This window comes from Sorex araneus, chromosome 10, assembly GCF_027595985.1.
Source record: "Sorex araneus isolate mSorAra2 chromosome 10, mSorAra2.pri, whole genome shotgun sequence".
Taxonomy (NCBI): domain Eukaryota; kingdom Metazoa; phylum Chordata; class Mammalia; order Eulipotyphla; family Soricidae; genus Sorex; species Sorex araneus.
This window is the reverse complement of record NC_073311.1, coordinates 1,955,494-1,972,962: the sequence shown is the minus strand read 5'-3', so window position 1 is coordinate 1,972,962 and position 17,469 is coordinate 1,955,494. Positions and strand designations below refer to the sequence as shown.

General features: G+C 45.1%; 1 protein-coding gene across 2 annotated transcripts in view; it reads right to left on the bottom strand.

The window, feature by feature from the left end:
* LIPC (lipase C, hepatic type) overlaps nt 1-16,933 on the bottom strand; it is a 133,541-nt gene extending 116,608 nt beyond the window's left edge. Inside the window, exon 1 of one of the 2 annotated variants that reach the window (XM_055118425.1) lies at nt 16,807-16,933. In XM_055118425.1, coding sequence (XP_054974400.1) covers nt 16,807-16,827 — 21 coding nt within the window. In that variant the 5' untranslated portion in view covers nt 16,828-16,933. The remainder of the gene's footprint in view (nt 1-16,806) is intronic. The other variant, XM_055118424.1, reaches the window with a different exon arrangement.
* Nucleotides 16,934-17,469: the final 536 nt, after the last annotated feature.

Sequence of the window (17,469 nt, the reverse complement as noted above, 5' to 3'; positions counted from 1 at the left end):
CTTTCTTTCTCTCTCTCTTTCTTTCTCTCTCTTTCTTTCTTTCTTTCTTTCTTTCTTTCTTTCTTTCTTTCTTTCTTTCTTTCTTTCTTTCTTTCTTTCTTTCTTTCTTTCTTTCTTTCTTTTTCTCTTTCTTTTTCCCCCCTTCCCTCCTTCCCTCCTTCCTTCTTCCCTCCCTCCCTCCCTCCCTCCCTCCCTCCCTCCCTTCTTTCTTTCTTTCTTTCTTTTCTTTCTTTCTTTCTTTCTTTCTTTCTTTCTTTCTTTCTTTCTTTCTTTCTTTCTTTCTTTCTTTCTCTTTCTTTCTTCTTTCTTTCTCTCTCTTCTTTCTTTCTCTCTCTCTCTTTCTTTCTTTTCTTTCTTTCTTTCTTTCTTTCTTTTCTTTCTTCTCTTTCTTTCTTTCTTTCTTTCTTCTTTCTTTCTTTCTTTCTTTCTTTCTTCCCTTCTTTCCTCCTTCCCTCCTTCCCTCCTTCCTTCCTTCCTTTTTCCTTCCTTCCCTCCTTCCTTCCTTCCTTCCTTTTTTCCTTCCTTCCTTCCTTCCTTCCTTCCTTCCTTCCTTCCTTCCTTCCTTCCTTCCTTCCTTCCTTCCTTCCTTCCTTCCTTCCTTCCTTCCTTCCTTCCTTCCTTCCTTCCTTTCTTTCCTCCTTTCTTCCTTCCTTCTTTCTCTTTCTTTCTGTCTCTCTTCCTCCTTCTTCCTTCCTTCCTTTCTTCCTTTCTCAGTGTTTTCTATACTAGATATTTTTTTGCAAAAATGTGGAGGGAACACTGGGAGTCACCAAACTCAGTCAATACTATGGACGGATAATGGCCAAGCTCCTTCCTCAGTAGCTGTTTGCCAAAATAAGTTTAGGGCTACCACACAGAAAAGTGTTTCCAGTTCAGTGATCCCTTTTGATCTTCACAGCTGTCCACAGGGTTTCTGGTTGCAATATTTTGTGCACAATCCTAGATATTGCAGCCCTAGTCATCCCACTCACTGATACACCAGAGTCTTGCAGAGCTAGTTACCTGTTGGGGTCACCTGGGGGCCTTGATGGATACCCAGAGCTTTAGAGTTTAGATCCAGTTGCTCCTTTCCCCCCCTGAGTTCAGCTTGTTTCTTGCCATGCCAGAGACCAAGAACCTAGACTTGAGAGGCTCATGGCTCTGTTCCAGGCCTGCTGGTCTGCAGGGGTGAAGGCAGGGGAGATAGGAATTAGGGATGTGGCCGTCAACCTCAGGCTGATGATGACAACCTGCGTGGGCAGTGACCTGGCAGTGACTTGGGAAGCCAGGAGCAGCATAGGGGGAAAACAGGGGACTGAACACATGCCCATGAAGGCGAATGGAATCTCCAATGTGGCTCCAGGTGGTGAGTTTTATCACGTTCTTGCAACATGAGCCAGAGCAATGGCTCCTTCTCCATCTCTTGCCCAGTTATAGCTTTTACTGCGAACAAGTCTTGATCATGAGGCTGAAAAGGCCTAGCCCCACCGTCCTGCTGACTCCTCCACTGGGGCCAGCTTGAAGCTTCTAGCACCTCCGTAGCAAGAATCCTGTGTGTACCAGGTGCAGAGGCTGTGAACTTTCCACCTTCTCAGCCTCAGGCTTATCTTTTAGCCTCTTTCACTGATGCTGAGTAACCCCCAGGCGTTTCTGAGGCTCCAATGTGACCACAAAGCCTTGCAGATGCCCTGGTTCCCCCAAAACCTGACCCAGAACCTGGTCAGAGCAGGGGTCTTGGAAGTGCTGGATACTGTGGGCTGCATTGGGTCTTTCTTTCCTCACTCCCAGATTCCTTGGTTGAAATGTCCTGATCCTGTGCACTCTGGAATGTGACTGTCTTTGGAGACAGGAGCTTGGGAAAGGTAATTAAGTGAAAGAAACTTTATTAAGAGAAGCTTGAATCCCATGCGATTCCTAATGGGAGGAAATCAGGGCACAGCAAAGGCACAGAGGAGATGGTCGGAGAGGAACTTGTCTCCAGGCTTGGAGTGAGGCCCACAGGACACCACGCCCGCAGGACCTGGAGAGAATTCGAACCCACAGTCCTAGGAGAAAGGACCTTGTTGTTTGTCCTTGGAGAAAAGAGTCAGGGATGAGACAGTCTTTCTGGGATTAATGATAGAACCATCCAGCTCTGTGTTTTGTTTTAAAAATTTGGGGGGCTATACCTGGTGAAGAGAGCGATGCAGAATCTCGCATGACAGAGCCTGGCAAGCTACCTGTGGCATATTCGATATGCAAAAAACAATAACAATAATGGGCCTTATTCCCCTGACCTTGAACCCAACAGGAACAAATGGAGACGTTACTGGCGCCCACTCGAGCAAATCGATGAGCAGCAGGACAACAGTGATACAGTGATACCTGGTGATGCTAAAGGGTTTCTGGTGGCTCTGCACATTGGAATTACTCCTGATGGTTCTCCCAGGACGATATGGGATGGCAGGGATGGAAGCCATGTTGGCCATGTTCAAGGCAAGCACCTGACCTGTTGTACTATCTCTCTGGCCCCTTTTGTGTTCATTTTCTGTCCTTGATTTTTCTTGGAGAGGACATGTCAGATGGTTCCCAGGGCCAAGATCCAGCTCTGCACTCTGGAGACAGTATTGTGTTGGGGATTAAAGCCAGGGCTTCCCCATGCGCAGCAAGTGTTCCAGCCAGTTGAATTTTTCCTCTGGTCCCAGAGAAGTAAAAATCTATTGTCTGGGGTCTTGTTTGTCAAATTTTCCCCTCAGCTGCAGAGGGTGTGTGGGGACACAATCTGATCTGGGGTGTGACTCTACCTGTTGCAACCTCCATGTCCCAGATGCACCCTCTGCAGATGGGCAGCCTGCTTCGTGAGTCACCTGGTGTGTCTGGGTGTGGGTGGACAGGCTGGGCCCCCACCTTCTCTCCAGAGTCTCTCTAGCTCTTCTCAGTAATGGAGGTACTTTGGGAGCCCCAAGGGTGCTAGCTAGGGTGTAGACAAAAAGACACTAATGGACCAAGTTGCTGGAATGATTGCCACGTGTGCTCAGGCGGGGAGGGAGAGAGTTCCAGAAGGCTGGGCGCAGGCAGTGTTGGGCCCAGAGAGCAGGCCACAAAACTATGCAGGTCCAGCTCAGACTATGCCAGTGACCTTCTCCTCAAGGGTTCTGGGTGAAGAAAGACATTCTAGCTCTTTACAAAAGCCTTTTCTTACCTTAACACTAACCCCAGAATTTCAGTTCTGACACTTGTGCCTCTCCTTTCTTCTGAGCTGCTAATTTTTTGTGCTCCTTCTTGGTTTCTAAGCTTGACTTGGGGAAATAGGTTGGATGGAGGTACCAGAGCCCAGGAATTCTTCCAAGGGACAGTGAACAGACGGCCTGTCTTCCCATAGTGGCCAGGTCCAGAGAGGCTCAGCATCTGTCCAACCCCACCCCTGCCCCCTGGGCTGACTTCCACAGTGGGTTCCTCTATGGCTGAAGTAGGCAAATGACCCCCAGAAGTAAGCAGCTTGTCGGGGCCCAGGACCCTCCTTAAGAAGCTTTTCCTGCCCTTTTGTCTTGCATGGATTTCTGCAGTTGAGTTGATTGAAATAGCGAGTTTCCTTGGTTACTGGAGCACCTCAGAACAGACAGGCTTGGGTAGGGCTGGCCCATACCTGTCACTCACCAGTATCACTTATCTACAATGTCCCCATCTGTGACAGACAAATGCTTGTGCCTGTCCAACCAGCTGATTTCAGGGAGTAAGTGAAACAAGTGATAGTAGAAAAGTGGCTCTTCATTTTTTTTGGTTCTACTTCATTGAAGCAATGTTGAGAATCCTTTCCCCAAGAGGACCAAGTGTTTATTTTCATTGTTGGTGCATAATTGGTCCCACACCAAAGGGAAATAGTCTAATGATCACTCAGTACCTGGACTATTCTTGACAAATGATGCCTTTGTCCACTTGGTATTTGGGCATCAAGGCTTCAGTCACCCTAAGGGGAAGGGTTGGCAATGTATCAGGAGCAATGAGAGTGCTGGGCTTTCCTTGCTCTATCCTGCATGTTGGGATAGTTGATACCAGACAGGGTGGCTGCCTCTCACTGCCCTGCTGATACTCAGGATGTCAGAGCAGGAAGGGGTCTGGCCTGCTACATGGGAAACCATCCAAAGGGAAGCTGGCAAATGGGAGACTATGATCAAAGGGTCAGAGCCAGCCCATGGAGGTATTGAGAAACTTCAAACACATGGCCCCAGAAGCCTGGTGTGGATTGAGATGGAAACAGACAAGACAGTACATACCAGACCTTGGCAGGCAGGCCACAATGTTCCCAGAGAAGCACAGAAATGCCCACGGAATAGAAAGTACATCTGTGCTTGCAACAGGATGGCATGGGGTGCAGAGGTCACCGTGAAATCCTAAAATGTGACCCACCACTCCTTTCTTCTGACCGTCAGGCAGGGCGAGAAGGTGCCTGGTACCATACCAAAGGTTGATTAATCATTTGCCTGCAATTGACGTTCATTAGAGAGGGCAGTCGTGAGTTTAGAGTCCACCACTGAACTGCCTGTGCTGTCCAACCCTTTGTGCCACCCCAGCCCCGCCTGTTCCGGCTGCCAGACCCTTCATCCCAGCTGTGACTCTGAGCTGAGAAGGGCCAGGGGTTTCCTGGAGTCTTCTTGGCTTGCTGAAGTAAGCCAAATAAACCCAGCTTTCATGGGATTTCAAGTACATTCCTGGGCACCTTTGGTTGGTGAAGTTTTATATACATAAAATGGGTACCATGCTACCCTCCAATCTTCTTTGTGGGGAGAGTGTAAAAAAGCCACGATATTATGCAGGTGGGGATGAGTTTTAAAATCAGAATTGCTATCGAACTCTGACTTGGTTATGGTATAGATTTTCACGTGGTTCTATTTCCAAACAACTTTTTTGAGGGGGCCGGGGGTGTTTGGGTGGTGTTCAGGGCTCTGCACTCAAGGGTAACTCCTGGTGGGGCTCAGGGGACCATATGTGGTATAAGCGATCGAGCCTAGGTGGGTTGCTTGTAGGCCAAGCACCTTACCTACCTACAATCTCAGGGACCCCATAACAAGGTACCTTTAAATAGTTGATTCCTATTTAAGCTTCTGTGAATGAGATGTTCCTGCCTCAGTTTCACTGGTCAGGCTCCTTATACCATCTACTTTGGGAATGTCAATTATGCAGGAAACTTCAAGCAAACTTATAGGCGGCAGAAGGGTCTGGGTGTTTGTGGGTTCAGGCTAGGTGGGGTAGCACAGTGGGTGGCTTCTGAGCACTACCCCTGTTTTTCCTGCTGAGAACATTGCTTTGGAGCAGGGAGTGGCTGGGCGATAAAGCCTCCAGCCTCTGCTGTTAGTGAAGGCAGCCTGGTGCCAGGTCTCTGGTTGGAAATCCTTCATCAAAGGTGGCCCTGCTGCCCCGAGGGCAAGTCCTCACCTCTGATCTCAACTTCTTGTGTGTCTCATCCTGGGCCACACAAACTGTCTCAATAATCTGCAAATCTTACTTTCCTTTTCGTTGGGTGGGGACACACTTCCAGGGTTACTTTTGGCTTAGTGCTTGGGGGTTGCTCGTGCCCTGCGGAGCCAGGGATTGAACCGGACCTCCTGCATGCAAACCATATACACTGGCTTTTAAAGCCATCTCCCTACTCCTTCACTAGCCTTTAAAAGTTTTGAAAACCCATTCGATTTTCTTTATTTGTTTTTCCTTTATGACTTATTCAGATGCCACTTCTGGTATAAAGGCTTCTTAGCCTTTTTTACCACTCAGCCTTTTTATACCACTTTTTTATCACTCAGCCTTTTTTTACCACTTTTTTACCAGCCTTTTTTACCACCTTTTTTACCACTCAGCCTTTTTATACCACTTCTGGTATAAAAACCTCTAAGGCCACAGGGACCTGTGACGTTTGACTCTTAATTGGGCTTTTATGACGGGATATAGAAAGCATGGCTCCCGCAGTCTCTGATCTAGGCGTGCACACAAACGCATGCATGCACATATGCACACGCGTGGGTAGACAAACTGACACCCACACACCCACCATCTATCGTCCAGGGCCAGAGACTGTCAGATGGGAATCTCCTTGATGAATGGAAGTTTGCCTTTTCACTTTGAACCCTTGGAATCCATGTTTACACTGACCAATCTCCTGCACTTTGATGTTGCCCTTGCTGGGTTTCAGTATAAGGCACTGTTTTGGTTTTTCCTAGGAAAAAGAAGTGGAAACATTTATCACTGGAAGGTTTATGCAATCACTGAAAAGGCCAGCCCATGTCCACTGAAAATCACAGAAATACCCAGCTCCCATGAAAAGAATTTTCTTGATCCTATTTACAGGTCTGCTGAGGAGTGGTTTAGTATGTCTGATTTATTAGTTATTGCCACCAGTATTTTCCATCATTTACAAGTAATTCTTAGGTTAGAACCTTTTCATTTCAAGAAACACCTTTTTTTCTGCATAATATTTTATTTTGAAGGAATAAATTGTCCCTAACATATTGGTATTTTCTACATGTTAGGATATGGCTAATCCAGAAGGCTGGTTATCTCTCTCCCAGCAGGAGATCAGAAATGAAGTCAGGATGCCCTAGAGTTTTGTCCTTCTCCTGTGTGAAGTCAGGAGGACTGGGTTTCAGTCTGTTTTATTATTAACTTGCTATTTTGTTTTTCTAGTGATTCTCAAGATTTAGTCTTTAGAGCTGCAGTGCTTGGGAACTTGTTAAAAATTCAATGTTCATTTACCTTACGTCACTGACTTAGGCACTGCAGATGAGGCCCAGAAACCTTACTTTAAGAATGTCAATTTTAAAAATAGATGTTTCATAGATGATTAAGATTGAATAAAATTACTTATCTCAAAAAGTCTTTGATAGATATCAATGTTCAAGAACCACTTAGTCAATTTCCTTTATCATATCATTCTAACATAAATGAATTTCTTAATTAAGGGAAAAAAATATCCCATGACATTCCAGAAGAGAAATTTAGATACAACATCAACTGAAGTATTTTTTTGTACCTCTTAAAGTATTGTTTTCCTCAAAGCTCAAACAGCATTGTAACAGACAATTTAGTATTTTTGTTTCACTGTGTGTTGGAACATTAAGCCACTCAGCATTGTCACCTTCATATCTTCATAAGCACTATTTTTCATGGACTTACAACATTCCACTGAACAGCTCTACCACAATATACTTCGTGGTCTCTGGGGGAGAGCCTGTGGACACAGAGCAAAGGAAACGAAGGAGCTGTCCTCCCCTCCCAGGGGCATTTGCTCTTGCTCTCTTACTCTATCCCACCCAGAGCCCCAAACCCCATGGTGGGTAACTATGAACTCTGAGTGTGTTTTGAAATTATGTCCTAAATAGAGAGACCAAGTCAGTTGACAGTTTTGAATTTTCCAGAGTCTTCTAGAAACTTCCAAGTCTGAAGCCCTGGACTGGGTTGTACCTTGTGGATATGTCAGAGAACTGTGCTTCCTCTCAAGAACTGGAGCAGAATCCCTGAATCCTGCAGGGCAGGACCCATGTGGACATTTATCCCCTTGCCCTGAGTTGGTTACTGAGAATGAGTCCCGACTTCCTGCTGCCCCCACTCCTCAGATGAACTGGATGCCTCCCATTGTCTGGCTTTCACAGGGAGGCTCTAGTCTGGCTGCTGGCCTCCAGCCTGCCTGATGGGGTGTAGATGGCTCACTGCTCCTGGCCAGTACCTTCCCCTACCAGCCTGGGCCCTAATTCTCACCTACAAGGGCCCTGCCCTGGAGCAGACGGACACCCGTTTTGGAAGCAATGGGCAGCCCACCCCTGGCTCTGATCAATGCTATTCCTCTGCCTTGCCTGGACCTTATGGACGTTAAGGACACCCTAGGTGGAGGATCCTGGAGGTCACACTCCCTTGGAGATGGTAACTGGGACTGCTCTACCACTCTTGTGGAATGGGCCTAAAAATCCTTGCAAACCTCTGGCTGGGCCAGACCTCTCCTCCTCACCCATTGTGATGAGGACGCAGTGTGCCCTGCAGTGTTGAGGCTGTTAAGAAATGGGGGAGGCGGAGGGGGCAGTGGGATCAAGGGACAGGCAGGTGGCTTCTTGCTGAGTCACTGACTGAGTCACGAGTTTAGTTTCACTCTATGGATCCCATTTTCTTAACCATCAGCGGCCTCTAGCCAATTCCTCTGAGAAGTGAGCTCTTCACCTGGGCTCATGCCGGGCTCCTGGTGAATGTTGGGGTTGACTGGCTGCTGTTTCCTCACTTCCTGGTAGGACTGCAGAGTGGGGAGGTCTCAGGAGAGTTGCTCAGCTCAGACCTGCAGAGGGAGTCTGCCCCTGGAAGGTGCGTGTGGGGTTCCTATGGTTGAGGGCTGAAAAGATTTCCCACACTCCGGGGCATATTTCTAATTCCACGTCTACTCCCAGACTGAGATGGATCTTTGGGTACCCCATCAAATACTTCTCAGGGTGGCCAGGGCGATAGCATAGCAGGTAAGGTGTTTGCCTTGCAGGCAGCTAACCCAGGTTCAATCCCCAGCGTTCCATATAGTCCTCTGAGCACCACCAGTAGTAATTCCTTAGCAGAGTCAGGAGTAACCCCTGAGTATAGCCAAGTGTGGCCCAAACAACCAAAAAAGAAAAATAGTTCCCAGGATTGAGGAATGGATGGACTGGTGGCCTAGCTGAACCCCACCATGAGGGATAATGGAGGTGGCATTCTGAAGGGATTGGGGGACTGGGCAAAGTCTCTTCTAGTGACTCTCTTTGGACCACAAAGTCAGGGCTATATAACTGCAGCCAATCAGGATCTTTCATTTTAATTTAGAGTATTTCCCCTTTACATCTAACTACTTAAAAAAAAAAAAAACCAAAAACTGAACAGGAGCACAACCTTAAAACTCTTATACATCTTTAAATATATTTCTTATCCCTAGAATATATGCATTATGTTTTTTAAAAAGTAGTTGTGGTTATGTAGATAATTTTGTTACCCCACTTTACTGCACCCCGACTTTCCTTACACTGAGTTTTAATGTGATGCGACCAGTTGTCCTTGAATGTTTGTGAAGTTATAGTTCCCTCTGATAAGTTGTGCAAAGTTATTATATCTGTCCCCATGCAAAATGGGCACATGACTTGGCTGTGATCCTGATGGCCTGGAATCCCCTCTCCTTAGAGGTTAAGATCTTGAGTGCTCAACTGAATGTCTGTGGGCCAGCAATACGTCCCTTTATTTCTACAATCCGTCATTATCACCCTCGGAGATTTCTGGATCTTTCAGCAATGGGCATTCAAAATAACATTTTCTTAGAGACAGAAGAACCAGACCACCCACCACTGGGCCATACTGCTGGTTACTGCGTTGTCTTCCGACTTGATTGTGTGGGATTTGGTGTCGCTCTAAACATTTTGCTGGTTTCCTTCTTTCTTTTTTAAATCTTGCTTTTATTATTCTTCCCAGTGCTACATGTTTGGATGGCTCTGGGAATGGGAAGGCCTATATCCTGGATTGGCTCTGCCCTGAACAATGTGCCAGAAAACCCTCATTCTCTTTGGCTCACCTTCCCTCTGTGTGAGTGTGTCTGAGGACAGACGACTGATTAAAGAACCTATGGTATACATCTATACAATAGAAAACTATACAGCAGTTAGAAAAGATGAAGTCATGAAATTTTCACATAAGTGGATGGACATGGAGAATATTTGGCTGAGCAAAATGGGCCAGAAAGAGAAGGACAGACATAGAATAACTGCACTCATTTGTGGAATATAAAATAAAATAATAGAAACTAACACCCAAGGATAGTAGAGACTAGAGTCAGGAGGATTTCTGCATGATTGAAAGCCTGCCTTATGTGCTAGGGGAGAAGGCAGTTGGGATAGAGAAGGGACCACTAAGTCAATGATGGTTGGAGGGATCGCTTGGGATGGGAAATGTGCTGAAAGTAGACAAAGGACCAAATATGATGGCCTCTCAGTATCTGTAGTGCATCTATAATGCCCTAAAGTAGATAGAGAGTTAAAAGGAAAGTGACTGCCATAGAGGCAGGAGTGGAGTGAAGTGGCAGGAGGGATACTGGGGACACTGGTGGCATTGGTGGTAGAAAATGCACACTGGTGGAGGGATGGGTGTTAGATCACTGTATGACTGAAACTGAATCATAAAAGCTTTGCAACTGTATCTCATGGTGATTCAATAAAAAAAAAACCTTATACATTTTTGTGCTCATGTTTCTCCCTTACAAAGTTTGATAACCCATCCCTTCACCAGTGCCCATTCTCCACCACCAGTAAACCCAACATCCCACCCCCCCTTCCCAGTCCCGTCTCCCCCCACCCCACACTGCCACTATGGCAGGGTATTCCCTTTTGTTCTCTCTTTCTGATTAGGTGTTGTGGTTTGCAATAAAGGTGTTGAGTGGCCATTGTGTTCAGTCTCTAGTCTATATTGGGCCCGCATCATCTTTCCCCCACATGACCAACAACCACATTTTACTTGCTGTTCCCTTCTCTGAGTTGCCCAGAATGAGAGAACAGCCTCCAAGCCATGGTGACAACCTCCTGGTACTTATTTCTACTATTCTTGGGTGTTCGTCTTATAGTCTATTATTCTATATTCCACAGATGAGTGCAATCTTTCTATGTCTGTCTCTCTCTTTCTGACTCATTTCACTTAGCATGATACTTTCCATGTTGATCCACTTATATGCAAACGTCATGACCTCATTTTTTCTAACAGCTGCATAGTATTCCATTGTATAGATGTACCAGAGTTTCTTCAACCAGTCATCTGTTCTAGGGCACTCGGGTTTTTTCCAGATTCTGCCTATTGTAAACAGTGCTGCGGTGAACATATAAGTGCATATGTCACTTCGACTATACTTTTTGGCTTTTCTGGGATATATTCCCAGCAGTGGTATTGCTGGGTCAAATGGGAGCTCAACCTCAAGTTTTTTGAGAATCGTCCATACTGTTTTCCAAAAGGGCTGAACTAGCCGGCATTCCCACCAGCAGTGTAGAAGGGTCATCTGTAACTGTACCCTCACGTTGACTCACTAATTAAAAATAAACTATAAAAAAAAAGAAAATATAAGGGAAACTAGCCAGTGAGGAACAATTTTTTTCAATGCAGAAGTCTTTTAAGGTTAGGTCCAGTTTTATGTCTAGAATAGGATGACATATTATTAAATTAGCCTATGGGCTCCTGTAACTTTTTCCACATTTGGGAAAATAAATTACAATATATTGATAAAAAAAAAACAAAACAAAAAACAAAAAACAAAAAAACCCTTTTCCAAACTTCTTGCTGTCTCACTAATAAACCAATAATCTTTCAAAAACAAAAAGTCTGTGTTGTTTCTGTGTTATACTTGTTGATAGTGTGATGGGCATGCTGTTATTTTCCAAAGGGTTGGAATCACTGTATCACTGTTGTACCATTGCTCATCAAGTTGCTCGAGTGGGCACCAGTAATGTCTCCATTCATCCCTGTTGCATTCAGGGACGAAAGGTTTAGAAATAAGAAAAAAAACAGCATGGTACTGGAACAAAGGCAGAGCCGTAGACCAATGGAACAGGGTGGAATATCCCTACACACAACCCCAAATGTATGATCATCTAATCTTTGATAAGGGAGCAAGAGATGTGAAGTGGAGCAAAGAAAGCCTCTTTAACAAATGGTGCTGGCACAACTGGACAACCACATGCAAAAAAATGGGTTTAGACCTTGACCTGACACCATGCACAAAAGTCAGATCAAAATGGATTAAAGACCTCAACATTAGACCACAAACCATAAGGTACATTGAAGACAAGGTCGGCAAAACCCTCCACGATATTGAAGATAAAGGTATCTTCAAAGGTGACACGGAACTAAGCAATCTAGTAAAAACAGAGATCAACAAATGGGACTACATTAAACTAAAAAGCTTCTGCACCGCAAGAGATACAGTGACCAGAATACAAAGACTATCCACAGAATGGGAAAGGATATTTACACAATACCCATCAGATAGGGGGTTGATATCAATGGTATATAAAGCACTGGTTGAACTCTACAAGAAGAAAACATCCAACCCCATCAAAAAATGGGCCGAAGAAATGAACAGAAACTTTACCAAGGAAGAAATACAAATGGCCAAAAGGCACATGAAAAAGTGCTCTGCATCACTAATCATCAGAGAGATGCAGATCAAAACAACCACTAGATACCACCTCACACCACAGAGATTAGCACACATCCAAAAGAACAAAAGCAACCGCTGTTGGAGAGGATGTGGGGAGAAAGGGACCCTTCTTCACTGCTGGTGGGAATGCCGACTGGTTCAGCCCTTCTGGAAAACAATTTGGACGATTCTCAAAAAATTAGATATTGAATTCCCATTTGACCCAGCAATACCACTGCTGGGAATATATCCCAGAGAGGCAAAAAAGTACAATCGAAACAACATCTGCACATGTATTTTCATTGCAGCACTGTTTACAATAGCCAGAATCTGGAAAAAACCCGAATGCCCCAAAACGGATGACTGGTTGAGGAAACTTTGGTACATCTATACAATGGAATACTATGCAGCTGTTAGAAAAAAGGAGGTCAAGAATTTTGTAGTTAAGTGGATGGGCATGAAAAGTTTCATGCTGAGTGAAATGAGTCAGAAAGAGAGAGACAGACATAGAAAGACTGCACTCATCTATGGTATATAGAATATCAGAGTGGGAGACTAATACCCAAGAACTGTAGAAATAAGTACCAGGAGGTTGACCCCATGGCTTCGAGGCTGGTCTCACGTTCTGGGGAAAGGGCAACTCAGAGAAGCGATCACCAACTACATTGTAGTCGAAGGCCATGTGGGGGAAGGGAGTTGCAGGCTGAATGAGGGCTAGAGACTGAGCACAGCGGCCACTCAACACCTTTATTGCAAACCACAACAGCTAATTAGAGAGAGAAAACAGAAGGGAATGCCCTGCCACAGTGGCAGGGTGGGTTGGGGGGGAGATGGGATTGGGGAGGGTGGGAGGGACGCTGGGTTTAGGGGTGGTGGAGAATGGGCACTGGTGAAGGAATGGGTTCCCGAACTTTGTATGAGGGAAGTATAAGCACAAAAGTGTATAAATCTGTAACTGTACCCTCACGGTGATTCTCTAATTAAAAATAAATAAATTATTTAAAAAAAAAAGAAAAAAAGTTCTTAGTGTTAATTTCAAATATGGCAAGTATTTGGAGCTATACTCATGGAGCTGAGTTCTTTGGGATGGCTGAAAAGAGAGGAAAAGAGAGAGAGAGGGAAAGAGAGTGGGAAAAAGAGGGAGAGAGATAGAAGGAGAGAGAGTACAGGGTTAAGGCTCTTGTTTGCCTTGGATGTAGCTAACCACAGTTTGGCCCTGGCACTGCAAAGCACTGTCCCTGAAGCACCAGCAGAAGTGATCCCTGAGTATAGAGCCAGAATTGGTCAAAATACCCCTCACCCTTCAAAAATAAAAAAAGAGTTATTTTGACCCAAATAATCTTAAAATTTTTATTTGTATGTGTATGGGGTTGGCATCACACTTGGCAGTGCTCAGGGCTTACTCTTACTGCCATTGGCTGCATGCAAGGCTGGCGTATTACCTCTATGCTATCCCTCTACTTTTGAATCATCCTGTAATGACCTCAGTGGTGTCTTTCCTGAGTCTAGAAAGTTTGAGAGCCAGTAACTAATGTCCCACCTTTCTGTGACGGGTGCATGCTCATGCATACTAAGTGAACGAATCACTGCATGGACTCCAGATGCTTCTAGGACAGGGAAGCTATTTCTGGGATTGGAGGATCAGGCTTCTGTCAGTAGGGTTGGTGGGGCCAAGACCTGCCTCCCGGATCTGAAGCAGCAACATCATGGAAAGCAACCTTTACTTCTCTGCAGTGCCGAAAGGGTGGGCCTGCACCTCAGCAATAGATCTGGGCTTACATAGGCTCTGTGTTTTGAGAGTTCAGGAGACCCCTCCACTCCATACTCTGTTTCCCTTGCTGTTGAAGGGTGGGGAATGTGGCCCAAATCACCTTTCTGATAAAAGGAAGAGAGCAGAACAGTTTTGGGAGGACCAATGTCTGTCAAATCCCGAGAGAGAGAAATCTGCAACGTTGGTGGAACAGACTGAGTTTCAGGTCATGCTCCTTACTCTGTCCTCAATATTGGTGACCTTGGGCAAGCTGCTAAAGTTGGTGCCCTCAAATTACAGTAAAGTGTGAGCAGATGAGTGAAAGAATGCAGAGAAGCACGTTGGTGCATGAGTAAGAACTTCACAAAGTGACATCCGTAGTCTTGGAGCAGGAGTAGGTCAGGATTATGAGGAAGCAACTTTGAGGAAGTTCTTTCTGGCCCCTGACTAGTTGAAGCTTGCCATGGAGCATGAACTCTCAGCGTTCAAATGCTTGCCATTTGCTTTGGACAATTTATTATGGGAGGGAATCCTATACTTGCAAAATCCTATACCCCAGCTTCCAAACTCCATATGCCAATAGCAGTCTTTCTGGTGATGACAACTGACAAAGTGTCCATATACAGCCAACTAGACCCACTGGACACCACTGACATGGCTTATGATACTTCCCAGAAGAATTGTCCACTCATCGTGGCTATTTCCCTCGACTTTTGCACAAATCCAGTACCCTTGGGAAGTGGCAGCTGACCAATATGAGGTTTGTTGAGATAAAATCTAGACAATATCCCAGTTGCCTGAGGAATGTCCTCACACTTTTCAACCTCAGCCTTAATACCATTACTTTCAACCTTCAAGTTTCCATGAAGATCGTCCACCTGGGTTCCTCAAAGGCAGAATGGCCGAGGAAGAGTGGGAAAAACCACATGATGGAGCATACGGTGAACTGATCTATCACCATCACTGCAGCCCTGGGATGAGTCTTACCAACATAGTTTTGAACCAAGAAGGCAAAAAACTTGTATGGTATGTTTCCATGAGTGAAAAGATCCCTCAGGAAAAATAACCTCTATTAAGGCTCTAGGTACACAGGGAAAGTTATCCTGGGATGCTGGCAGGCAATGAACATTTATCAGATATTTGATACATATGTATACATGGGCCCCTTGGACGGGGGTGGGTTGAGTTTCCCTTCCTGCCCCGAGAGGAGCCCTGGCAGCCAAAGACCTCCGGAACCCAGCCACAGGCATGCTCAAGGCCACTCTCCACACACTTGGACGAGCCTCACACATGAAGGAACTGGCACAGGAACACAAGTGTGTGGGACCGGGGGTGAGATCTCCAAGCCTGCTCAGATTGGGACTGGGCCTCCTCCACCCAGATCCCCCTTTTCCCAGTAGCTAGGCAGTCACACCCACCAACTCTCCCTGGGCACCATGTAATCCCATCAACAGCCAAGATCCAGAGACTTTAAAACAAAACTCCTGGAAGCACGCGACCTCTTATTTTCTAGTTCTCCCTCTCAGAGAACCTGGCAAGCTACCAAGAGTATTCTGCCTGTACAACAGAGCCTGGCAAGCTCCCCTTGGTGTATTCGATGTGCCAAAAACAGTAACAATGATGGATCTCATTCCCCTGACCCTGAAAGAGCCTCTAAAGTGGTACTGTTGGGAAGGACGAGTAAAGAGAGGCTGCTAAAATCTCAGGGCTAGAACAAATGAAGACATTACTGGCACCTGCTCGAACAAATCAATGAACAATGGGGTGACAGTGATACAGTGATATCTATATCTATATTTAGATATATATATATATATAACACAACACAGACAAAAGCAGCATTCTATGCCAAAGAAGCAGCAAAATCCCCATGAAAGCAGGGAGTAAAAAATCATCAGCCATTTTTCTCTTTAGTTCAAAATTATTAAAGTGTCTTTGGACATAGCTTTATAGGTAACATGGCATATACAAGACAATCAGCACAATGCATGTCATACAGACACTCCATGAGTCTTAATGCCTAATATTCAATAAACTATGGACCAACTCAGGATGCCAGACCACTAAACACAAAGCAACAACTCTTTTTCTGAAAAGGGGAGAAAAATGCTGTGAAATTTGCAAGTCTATTTCTGCCTAGTAAATTCCTGATGCTTTGGAGGATTTGCACTCCCACTAAGCCCTAGTCTTAGAGAAAAGACAATCTGAGCCTCTACCTTAGACTTACTAGTGCCTGACAGGTAACCAGCACCAAAATGAAGTCCCAAGAGTTCAAACTGGTTAAACAGTTTGGATCACTTCATGTCTGTCATTATTGATATGACGCAGGATTTTGCCAGAGAACTTAAAACGCAGTTCTAAGCTCTAACTGCATCGAATGTGTGCATTAAAAGGATTTGACCATCCACCTAGTTTAGGAATTTACAGACCAAATGGGCTGACATTCTTTAGCCTCAGAGTAAAAGTGGCAGGAAAAAGAAGTCTCAAATCTGTGCCATGATGTCTTCTTTAAACCTCAAAAAGCAAGACTACCAATTCCTCTCTCATCTGAGAGAGCCTGGCAACTTGAGAAGTTCAGAAAGACAGCATTTTATTGAGAGCACTATTCCCTGATAGCAGATTAGAGGCTAAATTAACTCAAGAAGATTGAAAATGCTTTCAGTGACTCCTCCACAGAAGAAGTCTTAGCATGACTCTTTCTAAATCAGATCTGTGAGTCACTTCAGTGCTGTCAGAGAACTTCTACCCCTGAGTGGCTCCCAACATTTCAGTCTTGCTCACAGGATGCTCTGTACTCTGGGTCTCCTGATGCCACTGCAGAATCACCCAGTTGGCTGGGAAGCCAACTCTGTCCCAGTTTCGAGAACAATTGGGTCCTTTGTGACCTACACTTAAGAAAGACAACTATTGCCCATCTTCAAAGAAGGCAGGCTCTTACCTGATCTTGGGCTTTGTCCATAGGCACTCGATTGGATCCAGAAGCACAAAACCAAAAAAGCAGAGATGCTCCAAGGGCTTTTCATTTCCCCTGCTTGCCCAGACTCCGAGGTCTTCTTGCTAATTTCTGAAGGGAGGAAATCAGATTGTCTATTGATACTTTGTTAGGGAAGAGTGCCTATTAATGATTAACCTTCCAAATATTTAGTGTTCAGATATGTTCCCTGCAACCCCCACCTCCCAAATCATTTATTTAAAAATATTGCCTCTTAATTAAAATAAAATATCTTGTTATGCAGTCTTACCTTGTTGAGCAAAAGCCACAGTTCCAAATAACTCAATTTGAAGTAAATTTATTGTGTTTGGAAATGCTGGCAAAGGTCAGGGTAGGTGACTGTCCCATAGTTGCCTAAGATTCTTCTGGCTGTCCTGCAAAGGGGTGTAGCTTCATGGCAAGTGTATTTCCAATGGCTCCTTAAGCCCAAAGAAAAAGAGTAAAGCTTCATTTGCAGAGTTGGGAGGGTAGGTTTTCTGTTGAGTTCAGCAAAGTTACTGGTGCCTGTGGTCAAAGTGGGGTGGGTGAGGTTTCTGCAGCAGCCAAGAGAGCCAGGAAACCTCTAACCTCAGTGTAAGAAGCCGATGGAACCTTTGTTGGAGTCCCTGG